Genomic DNA, 14,587 nt, shown 5'->3' on the forward strand with positions numbered 1-14,587 from the left:
CTAAGCTCATCCTAAAGTACACTTTTGAGGCAAAGCAGTGAAAGGTCTCTCCTCCATGTGAAGAAGAGTGCACTCAGCTCTATATGCCTGTAGCTTCACTGTTGTGAAGAGCTGGTCCCTGGATACAAGCAGGGAGACTCAGTGGCAATAAGCAGCAAGGTCAGCTGTTTGCAACACTTGAAAAAACAAACCAATCAGCCAACACGCACCAGACCACAATGCTATAACACAACAATACTTAAACTTTGTAGAAAAACTTGCAGAGGACTCTTGTACACAGCAGGAAGAAAAGAGAAACCCTTGTGCTGCATAGTGGCATTGCAACTTAATATTCAACTGCATGGGATTTCAGAAAAATATGATTTCCAAAAGAAATAAATTAAACCTATCACTATAAGGGAGCTGATTCCTGCTTGCAGAAAGGAACATTACAAGTAAATAGTTGTAATACAAAATGTAGATATCTCTTCTTCTTTACTCTTTCTTCCCCATGTTCTCATTATGGTTACACTCATTTCCTTGTCCAACCTCCTTTGTCTCTTCTTGGGAAAGTCAAAAGTCAGCTGGACCACACTGCCAATTAAATTGAGGAAAGAGAATCTAATTGCCTGATTATTAGAAATACAGAAGTTTAAGATCTGAGGCCAAGAAGAGGCAGCTAAAAATGTTCTCCAGAGTAAAACAGCAGATCAGAGGAAACTGCAAAGCTCAGACACAATCCACTTGCTTTTTTAGTTTTATGTTTGTTTGTGATTAATATCTAAGACACGTCTGTAGTGCAGCCATCCTACCTTACGAAACCTTTATAACACAAATTACACACAGGGTTTAAGTAAAGTCATATTAATGCTCCTAAACCAATTCTAGCAGGTTTCTCTTTCCCTCTCCCAACCAGCTCCATAGGAGACAAATTACATTACAATAACTCAACTGTACTTCAAGTGTATAAGCTTTACCACTCATTTGCCAAACTCTGCTTTGCCATCTCCAGCAACTTTCAAACAAGCCTAACGTGACCCATGGAGTTACCATGTCCAGCAAAACCAGACCCAGACCACACCTGGACCCTAAATTTGATATGAAGCTTTTGTTGAACAACCCTGTATTAAAACACTAATTTATCCCAGACAGTGAAAGCAAAACAGCAGTTTACTATCTCTACAGTGTTTTTATTCTCCTTAAAACAAAATCATATATTTTGTACATAAAAACTGATTCTGAAACTTTCTACAGAAGATAATGCAGGCAATTACATCTTCTGAACTTTCTATGGGATTTCATGTTGGATATTTTTAATGGATGAAAAATGTTTGTCACTGAGAAAAATTTTTCATTCCTTAAATGGGTTGACAGCTTCCAGGGGAAAAAAAGTAGAACTGGACTAACCCACCCAAATTGTACACCATCTCATCTACTGGGAATTACATTTGAGTTCTAGAAATAGTAACATTCTTCATACTTAGAACTTCGCTGGAAAACATCTCAGAAGCAATGGCACAGAAATGATGCACAATTTTAAGTGCAATAATTCAGATTTATTCCCCGGGCAAAATATTCTCAAAAGGTGCATTTGAAGCTTCAAAAATGTAAGAGAAGCAGGCAACACAGTGCATCACCACAACTCAAACTACATAAAGCATACATACCCAGGAGATACAGAAAGGAGAAAGTCTGGATTATCCCTCTTTTGTTTATATATGGAAGATGGAAGATGCAAGAAAAAGTCATATACTTCAAATAACACATCAGCTTAATGAAGTAAGTCAAGGAAAATTGCATCTAATTGTTAATTGAGAATGATCTACACTGAGCCTGACCCTCTTCTGTCTGCCAGACCATCCAATCCTCCTTGGAAGCCCCACACAAGAGTGCACTGTGCTGTCCTCCAACAACCACCCTCACCAGATTAGCACATGAAGCAGAACTTTAGATCAGCAGCAGGTCTCCCAAGTTCCCATGGTGTCACAGATTCACTAAATAGGATAAGCATGTTCTAAAAAACCCAAGATCCTATGAGGGGAAAAAGGTTCCACAGCACCAAGCAGTGCAATATTTGAAACCTCCTAATCAAAGTGACAGTTTTCAAGTGCCATTTACAATGCCCTAATCTGGAAACATCCCAGCTAACCCATCTGATCAACTATTTCACAGATGGAAGCACTTGATGGCTAATTGGCAAGTCCATGATTCAAATAAAATAGCTATCTGCACTTCTTTTTCTATATTCCAAGTCAAGGTGTAAACACTCCTCAGGAGACACAGGTCAGTTCTCTGTCTCCCCCTCCCTTCCCACTGGAATTTTTCCCCTTCCCCTCTGTCACCAAATATGTTAATTCAAAAATACAGAATCAGATTTATTTTTCATTTATTGTACTAGAACAGTTGTCTGCACTAACCGAGCAGTGTAAATGAGTGTTTTCAAATATCTACCAAGCAATGAAAAATTACTTTAAAAGCCTCTTTTAAAAGTGTCATTATTTCACTGCTTCCTATCACATCTGGATTCAGAAAAACAGACAGCATGTGCTAGTATGGACAAGAACTTGCTTCACTTGGATTACTGTTCTGTAAGTGATGGGGAGAGAAAGCTTGGCTATAAATGCACTTAATTTGCTCACACCCTTTGCAGTGGGATTGCCTAATAGAGGCATATGTGGAACTGATTTCACCAGCAAACAATAGTTCAGCATACAAAATGAAGAGGAGTGTTGCTCCAAATCCCCGCCTGCTACATAAGCAGAACGCTTTTATGTACCCCACAAACCTGTTCATTTGTCTGCAGCAAATGTACAATGCAAATCAAAGTACTAAACCACAAGTGAAATTCAGTGGTAGGCAGTATTCCAGAGACACAAACAGGGACAGACAGAAAAGAATGAATCAGGAAAGAGAAGGTAAGTAGAAAAACCCAACATGACAAGGGGCAGAAGGAGAGAGAAAGGAGACCATATAAGTTAAGAACAACAAGGGCGTTGCCAAAATCTTAATTTCACAAATCCTGATTTCCCATGAACTACAAGAGGGAAACTGAAGTAATAAGATTTTCTTTGAGACACCACAATACTGTCAATCTTTTACATCTTTTCTAAAAGGCTTCAATCATTCATTCATCTTACACATTTATCATGAGAACATAAATTCAAGACAAAACAAACTTATGGACCAGGTCTACAACAGCAGTCATGTAAGACACAAACCATTTCTGCATGAAGCAGTGTTCCAAAGGAGGTCATACTTCTGGCATCAAGTTTAAAACTAAACACAGGTACCTTGCCATAAAAAGAACACACAGTTAATGACCAAGCACTGTCAGAAAATACTGTGAATGGCTTATGTGATGCCAAAAAGTTGTAAGATTCTCCTCCCTTCTCTCTTGTCCACCTCCTGCCCTACTGAGACAGCCCTTTGTCCATCCATGATTAAAAGAGAAGAAATGCTCCAGATTTCTGAGCCACATTTCACTGGAAGAAAAGCTTATTGTTGAAGCACCAGTTTAAGATTACTCCCTTAAAGATTTGTTTATTAGCCATTTGAAGACAGGCTTAGGGTAGATGGGATTTAACACTGACCACCTCTAGACACCTGAAGGCAAATCAGCCACTCAACAGCATCCTGAAGGAGCGAGAAGTAAGGAAAGAGAACCACAAATTCAGTGACAGCAGCTCTCAAGTGTAATACACTACACCACAAGACTTGAAAAGCATATTGCAAACACATGAATTTAAAGTGCATTTGAAGAATGCTAAAGCAAGTCACTGAGAAAGAATGCCTTGGCAGAAATCAAACAGGAACAGTGCTGACCAAGCATCTGCTGGTACTTTAACATCAGTTACAAAGCAAATCAAACAGACTCTTAGCAGACTTCATGTGATGCAGTCCTCTTGCTAAGCAGACTCCAAGTTACAAGAACAAGAAATCTCCAAAGTATGTGATAAAATTACTTTGAAAATGCCTCTTTTTGTAGCCGACTGTATACACAGATGATTCTTACGCTGGCAAGAATGACTCAGATGTTTTTACTATGTTCAACCCTTAGAACAACTGTGACATAGCAATAAGAACAAAAAGCTTTGCACTGTTGTTTTAAACACTCTAGTGCAAACAAATGGTAAGAATTTAATCTTCTAACATTACCAAATATATCACAAAATACCTTCCTCCTCTCTTCTATCTCAAAGACATCTGATTCACTCTGAATTATCTCTCAATCTCAATGATCATCAATTGATACTCCAAATATAAGTGACCTTTCAAGGTCCTTTGAAACACCGTATTTTAAGGATATAAAAATATTCTATTTGAAAAGCTTTCCTGCTGATGCAACAAACCAAAAGACTACAAATGTAGTCAAGACATCCAGTAGAAGCAGCAACTTGAGTAAAGAGCAATTCCATTTTATGCCTTTTTTTTAATCCAACACATACTCATCCACTCATTTAAGGAACAATTCCACATCTAAAACACAGAGCAGCCCTGTAGGCCAAAGCTACCAGAGGAGTTCAGTGAGCTTCCTCTGAATGTTATGTTCTATTGTCTGCCACAATTTTCTAGCAAGCTTTAAGTTAAAGACGAAAAATTCAGGAAACAGCAGAGAGTTAACCATAAATTTGAAAAACAGCTTTGATATGCGTCAAGTTCAGAGAGGACTAAGAAGTGAAAGCTTGAGAGATTAGACTGCACAGATGTTAAAAAATGAAGAGTCATGAAGCAGGCTGGCAGCTCAGAGGAACAAGAGAAATAACTGTTTAAGAAAGTGAAACTAAAAATAACTGAGGGCGGCTTGAAGATTCACTATGAGAACGTGAATAGAATTTTAGCTATAAAAAGGGAAAAATAATTATGCACCAAAAGTTACAGCTTATTTGGCAAAACATCTAGAGTCTGTAGATCAGCCTGGAATATTTCACCAAATGCTTCAGTATTAAACTACTCCTGTAGTTTATACTGGACACAAACACACTATACACAACCAGAAGAAGCTTTGGGTTTAGCAATTTCAACCATCCCAAAAGACACCCTGCACACCTATCCTGAAGCCCAAGACATACAGAACTGATTCCTCCAGAAGAACAGGAGTCTGGATTCTCAATTTAGAAAGAGACCAGGAGGCAGATGAGGAAACAGAGAAAGGCCAGCTACTGCAGCCAACCAAAGGAAAGGACTACAAAGGAAATCACACTGCAGCTCACTCCTTAAGGAAATAATTCTTCCTACAGACCTCAAACAAAGAAGTTCCTGATTATTTTTTCCCCTTTACCCACAGTAATCACCACAATGTAACAAGATCAGCTTGATTTTATTTCTGAAGACTGTTGGCCATGCCTGTTGATCAAGGAAAAAAGCACTAGGACTTGCTGTAGAGGTAGGAGATGCCACACAATGGGAATAGGTCTCTCACTAGAACAGGACAGCTGCCAGGGAGGCCTTTTTGCTGTGCGTAGTGACAGAAGTGAGGAAAATCAACAAGAGAAGACACAATAAATCACACATACAGGTAGCTACAACAACCTGTAAGTGACAAATTCAATTCAAATTACCTCTTGAAATTTACGTATACTTCAGTATCTTATAATGCTGCATTCACAATGTGATCCAAGAACTGAAATGCATACTTTATTAAAGAGATGTGGATGTGCTTGGCCATTTAGAATACCCCATGTTCTGAAATTACATATCACTGGAAACTGTTTTTTAAAAAAATGTATTATGTGCTTTCAAAGCTTTTCAATACAAATTTTAAATGCTCAGACACAAAAAGAAATGTTTATAAACATTCTGTAAACTTAGTGCCAACACAGGTATTTATGTTTACAAAAAAAGTCAGGTTGTAACAAAGATTTGCATACATGTATAAAATCTCTTGAGTCAAAGATTATTCCTATGAACTGTTTCTTTGATGCTGTTTTAAAATATAATAATATAATAGAAGGAACACTCCAGAATTGATTAATTTTAAAGAAAAGATTGACAAGCTATACTAACCTGTCCCAGCCCAGGCATACCTCCTCCCAGTCGCAGAAGTCTATCCATATTTCTAGAAAAACAGAAACAAAGGAAAAATGTTCCCAAGCTCGAAATGTTTACTAAATTGTTATCTATATAATTCACCTTCAGTCACTCAGTATGTCAAAAATATTGGTGGTAATTACAACACAACATCAGACTTCCTGTTAATTAACACCACATATTAATTCAAGAAGCTGTCTTCCATGCTAATTAACAGACTTTGTTTCATTGCTTTGGTTTTGGGTTATCCCCGTTTCTGAAGACGGCCACTCTTGTCAAACTTCTCAAAACTTTCCCATCATTCAATTAATTGGGGGATTTTTGTTGCTTATGATCAGTACCTACAGCCAGAAAGTTCCTAAAACTTATTAGATATACAATCAAATTTACTTTAGTTTGCTCAGAAATCATCAATAAAAATCTTAAAGTAAGGATTTTAGCATCCTCATTAGTAAGTTCCGCGCTAATTAACTTACAGCTTGTCAGTTATCATCAAAACTACATGTGAAAGACACTAAGCAGATTATGGATCTCTGAATTAGCATCAAAAGCTTTTTTTTAATGAACTCATTATACTAAAAGAAATACTGTAAAGTAAACATTTAATGTGTATATAGTTAGAAGACTAGTGACAGTACAGTCATTTATTACATTCCCAGTGTTGCATGTGCCATTGCTTTGCTGCAAGATTATTCCAATCAATGAAAGATCTTACTTAAAAAAACAACAACCAAAAAACACATTAGTTTTTGTGTCTTGTAGCTTTCAAAGGGGTGATCCCCAGGAATAAAGGTTGTTAAGGTGCCCAACCAGACAAATTACACTGCTGTTTCTTTCTCTACAATTTCTTCACTTTCTGTTGTTGAAAAGACATCTACAATTTTATGGTGGGTACCTACGTACAGGTTCTGCCCCAGCTTTGAGAGAACTTTACCATGCTTACTTGGCTTTTTCAACTTCTTAGCTCTATACAACAAAATTTATGGATAAAATGAAAAAAAGGGCCTACTAAATACTAATTTTTAACCAGCTGTTTTCAGCAAATCAAGTAATTTCCAAGGCTTCCAGAAATCTTTTATTTCTGAAAGTTTTACTGGCTTATTTTAATTTGTGAAATAGAAGATGCAAAGTACAGCACTGAAGATTATGGTCTTAATTGGACCAGTTTTAATACAACCCAACAAAGTCTGTTTAGGTGATATGAAAGCAATGATTTCCAAAATACATTCATCCTCCAAGTGGATATTACATTAGACATAAGAGAATTATATACATGATTTCAGATTATATTAACAATACTAATTCAGTAACCTTCTTTCAAAAGTAATTATGCAAAAGACCTTGAAAAATATATTTTCTTTGTATATGATGAAGATGAATGTCACCACCATTTTCATAATTTCTTCTAATAATTGCTAGAATGTTTACTGGCAAATACTAACAAGCTTTATTTCAGTTTAAGTTTAAGACAAATAGTTAAAGCTTCTAAACACACAAAGAAGCAGCATTTTACTTCCTACTTTAATAACTTCACAACAATATCGAAGATACATTGATCAGCAATACTTGCTAAGTTCACTTTCCCAGTTCAATGAACTATCACGCTATTAGTTTAATATATTCACTCTCTTAATTTTGTAGAACCTGCAAATCCAACATGTGCAGCCTCACCTAGCAGTAAGTACTTTCTTAAAGCTCCACTGGCTCCATATAAATTAAAAAGGAGTTTATTAAAGGGTCAGTGGTTATGCTTCACTTTTTCAGTGATGTGATTGAAACTAAGCTTCTTTTTTAGAGGCAAAAGCTGCACACAGAGTATATGCTTTTCAATCCTGAACTACAATAAATTCCAAGTCAAGTTGGAGGATTTCCTTGGAAAGGTTAAGTTGCTGTTTAAAGATATTATGTAAGCATATGTTAAATGGCTTCAATAAAACAGTCACAATGTTACCACAAATGAACGCCAACTACAGTTCATTTTACCCCTCTGTGGTAGATACTCCTCCATTGAAACCCACAATGATTCATCTTCTGTGACACTGAAGAGGGCTGAAGAGTAACTAAGAAGTATATTTAAACTACTAAAATTATTATTTTAATCCATCATGGTTGTTGGTTTATTTTAAGAAACTTTTAGTCTCTACAACTGGTAACCCTAAAACTGGTAGTTCTGACAACTACAGCAACTTCATTAACTGATAAGGTACATTTAGTCGGCTGTAGTCTATATGGACCTAAACATATTCATTTATTGAGATGTATAAACATCTGAAAAATGTAGGTTAGTGAATCATGTTCACCAAAACAGATTTTAATTTTTGTTAATCCATCTAAATGTTATTTCAGCCATAAACTCCATTCCTCAAACAATGTTTTTGTAAAACTTGAAACAGCTTGAGCAAAATTTTTGGACATTAATGAAGCTAACTTTACCCCTTACGAATAAAGCAAATGCACATTTCTAACCTGGTGCTCAGAGAACAAACTTGGCAGCAGCTCCCACTTTTCGACTGTAAAGATGACACCAGTAGGTTTCTCCCCTGCAGAAGGAAATAGAAAGGAGAAAGGCAGAAACCCAGTAAAATTCAGAAGCCATGGCACATGTAAAAAGAAATGCTACATTGATAATCTGCAAAAGGACAAGGTACCATTGAAGAACAACCCAAAGAATGCTTACTGGGGTTTTTTTGCTTTTACTATACAAGTCCTTGAAGTGGTACATACCATGTCCTGCTCAAGTATCCATAATAGAAAGAAGCTTCCACTTTTCTCAAAATTACATGTAAAAATATTCTAATAATTCATTTAAGCAATTTAAAGCTAACTGATCATTTGAAATGCTGTTAGAAACTGAAACCATTGTGTCTTTTTACTATTTTACAAGCTCTCGCTGTAACTAAGATGCCCTAAGCACCAAGGGTAAGAGCAGTCTGCAGGTACAGAAAGCTTTCCAGCAGTTGGTGTGACCGGAAAAGTGACAAAGATCTTTAGGTTTGCCTGAATTCAGGTAGAGAAAGGGCTGCTTCACATTCAATCTAGGAGTTAAAATGTGTTATCCTCCTCCCTAAGAACACTGCCCATTAATTGCATCCACTCAATCATTTGTAGAGCAGTGTTTTGAAACAGATCTGTGAAATGATCTGTGGCCGTGATTTGATAGACATTTTTTTCAATGTCAGTGTTAACATAAGGAGCAATGAGGAAGCTGCTGCTGCTCACCAACTTGATGCTGCTTTCTCAGTACTGCCAGGACAGCCATTTGTGCAGCCCTGCAGCAAACTGAGAGGCTATCAAAAATGCTGGGTTTAACCCTGTTCACTTCTCTGAGAGGCTTCACGCTGCATCCCAGAAATAGTTGTCTTGGCATAAAAGAAAAAGAGGTCTTGGAAAAGCTGATTGCTTGTAACACTAATACAGGCTCCAGAAGACATTTCTGTCAAATCATTCTTTAAGCTAAAGCTGCTCAAAGAATGTTGGTGGGCTTTGGGGGTTGGTTTCAGATTTTTGTTTGGGTGGGGGATTTTTGTTTTGTTTTTCAGTAATTGAGGCATTTTAACAGAGATCCTTTTGAAGCTTATCTCAAAGTAGTACAAGAGCAAAGGATGATGTGTCCACCTTACCAGAAAATTGGAAGAGAAAGAACATGTCAGAGTTTCTCAGTGCTGACAGGCTGGAGTGGAAATCACTAACAAGTTAAATAGAAAGTTACTTTCCTTCTGCCAGCTTTGGAGAAGGAAACAATCCAGGAGAGACCACAAGAGCCAGTAGCACAGGCAACAAGAGAACTGCAGCCACTTCTTCAACTGGGCTTGAGTTATTCACCTTTAGCCACCTGCCCACCCATTGGTCTTGCATTCCCTTCCCCACTTACTGCAAAGATACCAAAGAAACAAATCCCTGCAAGCTTGGTGTGTTCCCCAGGGAGGCACATGGTAACGTACAGCTGAGACTCTTAGCTGTGCCACAAAGGGCAAAAGCTGGGTTAATTAGCAACTTCTCTGTTGGTTTTTTCCCTATATTCGCACACACACACACATATACTTACAATTATACATATATATAAATAAAAGGCAAAAAAGTAAACAAACAGTTCACAGTAAATCTCACCTCTTTTCCTTCCAAAGCTGGCAAAAGGTATTTTGATTGTTTCCTTCTGTCTGCAAGGAAGAGTTAACAGTCTCTGTTTAAAGTGAAACTTTAAGAAGTAAATGTAGCCAATAGTTGTGTATCAGAAAAAATACAGGACAGTTATCATAATAAACTTGCATTTTGGTGCACTGCAGGATTTGGATGACAAGCACTCATCACTGACATCAATATGGTCACTAATGGCTTAAAAAAATTAAATAGCTTGTCTGTTTACCTATGTCCATGATTGGAAACACCATAACTAAAATAAGCTTGGTCATAGGATGTTTTTTAAAAATCCGAACTTCCATTACTGCAATTTTCTTTTAACTGTCCTTACCTCAAAAGGGAAAAATAGTTGATATTAATAACGCAGTGAGACTATACACAGAGCATCTCAAAACTGATCTGAAAACAGAAATATTAAAACCCGTGTCTAATATTTGCTCCTAATACTACTGTTAGGTAACTGTAATAATTGGAAAGAGTTGCCCATTTGGAGAGCCCTGGTTCACCACTCAGTTGTTCACTGGTATTTTCAAGTCACTTAAACTGCAAGTTTTAATAATGAAAACATTTTTTCTTAGGTAGCATAGGGATGAAGTTATATAAAAGGATTTTGCAAATATGTACACAGATATAGGTATAAACCAATAGCTACTGTGTTTATACTTGGCATGTTTCAGCATGTATTTTGAAATCAACTTGAAACAGTCTTAAATTACTCTATCTCCTTGCATAAGACACATGAGTTTCACACTACGGTGCACTATTTTTATCTAGCATTAACACTCCACGATGTGATCCCTCAATGAAAGAGAGTTCTCCTGGTTTGGCAACTTTTGAGTTAGTAGAGAAATAAACATCAAAATCAGCTTTGACATAAATAGAATACAATGGCTACTGAACCGCCCCATTAGTGGAGGGAGTATCAGGCTACACACAGGTGACAGCAATTTACTTTGCAGTTTGTACACTGCGTGACTTGATGCAAATCATTTCATCCTCAGTAACTCAGTTTCTCCACCTGAGACTGCATTACAAGCTTTGCACAAGCACTTCCAGATCTGCTGAGGACCTACACACAGCGGATGCTCAACAATTTTATTAACAGTGCTCAAAAGTGGTTCAAGGTTTTTGGTGCAACTGCAACCATTTCAGCTTCACTAGAGATAATAAACAGCTACAGAGGTAAATCAGCTGAGAAATCGTTCACTGCAGAAAAACATTATTTTACCAAGAAAAAAACTCACTGCACTTAAAGTCATCAGACCTGAACAGAGACTTCACATGTGAAAAGGGAGCGGGGGGAGGGGGCTAGTCTGTCTATCTTGCTACACATTTTGTATGAAAATAAGAAAAAAATTACACATGGTGCCATCAGTTTTAAGTAAACTGTTCATTAAAGCTGGAATTTAATCATACTGTGCCTGAATGCAGTCTCAGCAGTGCAAGTCCAGAGTTACGACTCTTGCTTCCATACTCAGTTCTGTAATCCCAGACCGTGTTTCTGGATCACACAGACCTGAATCTCAACAGCCCTGAGCTGGACTAGGTGGTTTGCAGGTCAGCTTCCCAGACTCTGCTTTCTGACCTCCAGAAGCACAGCAACCCTAAATCTACTACACTGCTGAGCTGGAGTTACTTCAGTAACACAGATTCAAACAGACTGCTTTAAAGCTGCTGAAGTACATTCACATAAAACTTACAGATAAGCAAAGATTCACTAACAAGCTACACCACCACAGAAACCGACAGAATTAATTTTATGTAATATACGAAGTAATGGCCTTCTCTGAAATCTGCAGAAAGGCAAGCAGACACCCAACTATTGTGGTCCAACAAGTACTCATCATACCAGTTCTCTATTATTCAGGGAGTCCTTAACACCCGCCCTTTCTCATCATCCTAGATGTTACAAGGTAGTTATAGATACTATTAGTTTATACTCCATAATTCTTGTCAGGAGTGAATCACTTTCAAGAAAGTTGACAAACTAATTTATATACTGGTATTATTCAATACTATTTTTTAAGTATTCTCTAATTTATAATGTTCTAAACCATAGTTTTCAAATGAACATCACTGAAATGCCATGTTACAACAGCTGATAGAACACAACATTTCCCATTAAGCTACAGGCTAAACCCTGTTGCTCAAAGTCACACTAAGTGATTCAGAAACAATTCATATGCAAGCCAATTTCTGAATTTCTTCACAAACAGGTATTTTTCACTGTCTCAATAAGGTCACAAACAGCAAATGCTCTGCTCCACAAAATCTTCTTCCAAGTTTACTCCCTACCTGAGGCATACAGGACACTTTGGACTCCCAGGGCTGACAGCTTTAAGATGAACACAAAACACTCTTTTCAGTTTGCCTAATACCATTTCAGCTGTATATAGCTTTGAGATACATCTACATGGAACTTCTTTCTAAAAAGTAAATCTCAATCCCTGTTGGTTTTCTATTTTTCCACAGTATACAGGAACCAACTGCAACCTTAAGACATGACGCCAGCACATCGTTTACAAGTATCCAACTACACGACACAAATTTGTTACAGAAACATTACTTAAGTCAGCTGTAGACTAGCAATAGCGCCGTTAATTTGTGATTATCGCTCCTTTTCTACCTAATTCTGCTTCCATCCCCTTCAGGTATCCCAGCCAGTGCTTCGCCTTCCCTTCCCCCCGTGCCCCTCTAACTCCGGCTGCCCTGGCGGGGATCGAGCAGTGCTGCACTCCGGGAGCAGCAGCGCTGCCGCCCGTGAGGCGCCTCAGAGGGGCACAGAGCGCTGCCGCTGCCCGCAGCACCAGCCCGCGCCCGTGGCTGCCGAACGAGCGCGGCCGCCCGGGCCGTGCGGAGGCGGCCGGTGCTGGGCCCGTGCGGCGCTGAGGCCCGTCCGGCTCCAGCGGCCGGGCCCCCGCCCTGCGCCGCTCCGCGGCCCTTCTCGCCGCCTCCCCCAGCCCGTTCGCAGCTGCCCCCGCTGCCCTGACGCACCCGAACTTCCCACCGGAGAGCACAGGGGCCCAGCCGCTCCCCGCCCGGGCCGGTGCGGCCCGCCAGACTCGCCCCGTCCCGCTCCCGTCCGCGGCCCTGCCCCGCGCTCGGGCCGACTCCCCGGGCCGCCCTCCCGCCGCCGCCACGCGGGGGCCGCCGCGGGGCCCCTCAGCACCCCGGCGCGGAGCCGGCCGGGCCCTCACCTGGGCCGGAGCCGCCTGGGCCGCGGTGAATCAGCCGGATCTCATTCAAACCGAGCCCTTCCCGGTTCACAGGGCACTCGGCAGCGGCTTCCGGCCCGCGGCGGGCGGGGAGGAGCTTCCGAGAGCGGAGAGCTCCGGAGGGGCGCGGCCTCCGAGCGGAGCGGGCCGGAGTGGAGCGCCGTGAGGGGCTGTGCCGTGAGGGGCTGTGCCGTGAGGGGCTGTGTGCTGACCTCGTCCCTTCACTGCCGAATGTCACCAGGGCTGCAACAACGACACGATGGGATGGCAGAAAAACCACCAAACGACTCATCGATAAAAGAATGATTACTGTAAAAGGAACAGTATCACATGCACTCCTCTGAAAAACAGTATAACAAAAAAGATGAGGATTTAGAGAAGAGAAATATGAGTGGCCATCTGTATAAAACCAGCACAAGCAGAAATAGGAAAGCGCGAGCATTTTCACCAAGCAAAGATAATAGGGAGTTAATCATATAAAAGCATGCATGCTGATGAATGATGCAAACTTTTCTGATGCAGAGAAGCAAATTGGAATTTCTGTTACCCATTTGTTAACTCTGGAGCAAAAACTCTGTTGGAAATTGAAAGAGGAAAACACAAGGCCAAGGGAGCATATTACCAGACAGCATGTGTGCAAGTTGTGGATCTCACTGCCCCTTACAAACTTATGGCTGACATCATAAAAATTTTTAGAATTTGATTTCAGTTGTAGTTACTGAAATACTGCAAGTATTTCAGAAAGTATTGGGACATCTTAAGAACCTATACGAGCAATTTATTAGGACTCTATAGAGTTTCTGCCATGTATGACCAAGAAGAGCATCATGGTTTATGTGAAAGTTCCTTTAAAGACCAAGAATGTAATATTAGAAGATGATCAGCATTTTCTGCTCACAGACCAGCTACATGAAAGCAGGTGAAAATGTACTAAATTATAAATTACATGGGAACAACCTCAGACCGATATAGTCACCACTTCCACAACCCTTTAGCTGACACAGAAATCTTAGTTTTTTATAACATAAAGTATAAAATTAATCCAAAGAAAGAGAAAAGGAATTATCATTATATGATATTCTACTTTTTAAGAAGGGCAACATTTTTGAAAAGCAAAATAATTTTCCATTTTGTTTTTAAATCTTTCATAGGCTGAGGGAATCTCCAGTGTTAGAATTTCCAAAAGATTCTTACAAGCTAGAGATTTAAAATGTATTTTAAATTGTGTG

At 39.4% G+C, this 14,587-nt stretch overlaps 1 protein-coding gene across 2 annotated transcripts in view; it reads right to left on the reverse strand.

The window, feature by feature from the left end:
* Window positions 1–13,542, reverse strand: part of PSMD14 (proteasome 26S subunit, non-ATPase 14) — a 45,697-nt gene extending 32,155 nt beyond the window's left edge. Inside the window, exons 1-4 of one of the 2 annotated variants that reach the window (XM_063400653.1) lie at window positions 13,341–13,542; window positions 10,114–10,163; window positions 8,473–8,546; window positions 5,983–6,034 (exon numbers count right to left, since the gene is read on the reverse strand). In XM_063400653.1, coding sequence (XP_063256723.1) covers window positions 5,983–6,030 — 48 coding nt within the window. In that variant the 5' untranslated portion in view covers window positions 6,031–6,034; window positions 8,473–8,546; window positions 10,114–10,163; window positions 13,341–13,542. The other variant, XM_063400654.1, reaches the window with a different exon arrangement.
* Between the last annotated feature and the right edge of the window lie 1,045 nt (window positions 13,543–14,587).

Source organism: Prinia subflava, chromosome 6 (assembly GCF_021018805.1).
Source record: "Prinia subflava isolate CZ2003 ecotype Zambia chromosome 6, Cam_Psub_1.2, whole genome shotgun sequence".
In the NCBI taxonomy this organism is placed as follows: domain Eukaryota; kingdom Metazoa; phylum Chordata; class Aves; order Passeriformes; family Cisticolidae; genus Prinia; species Prinia subflava.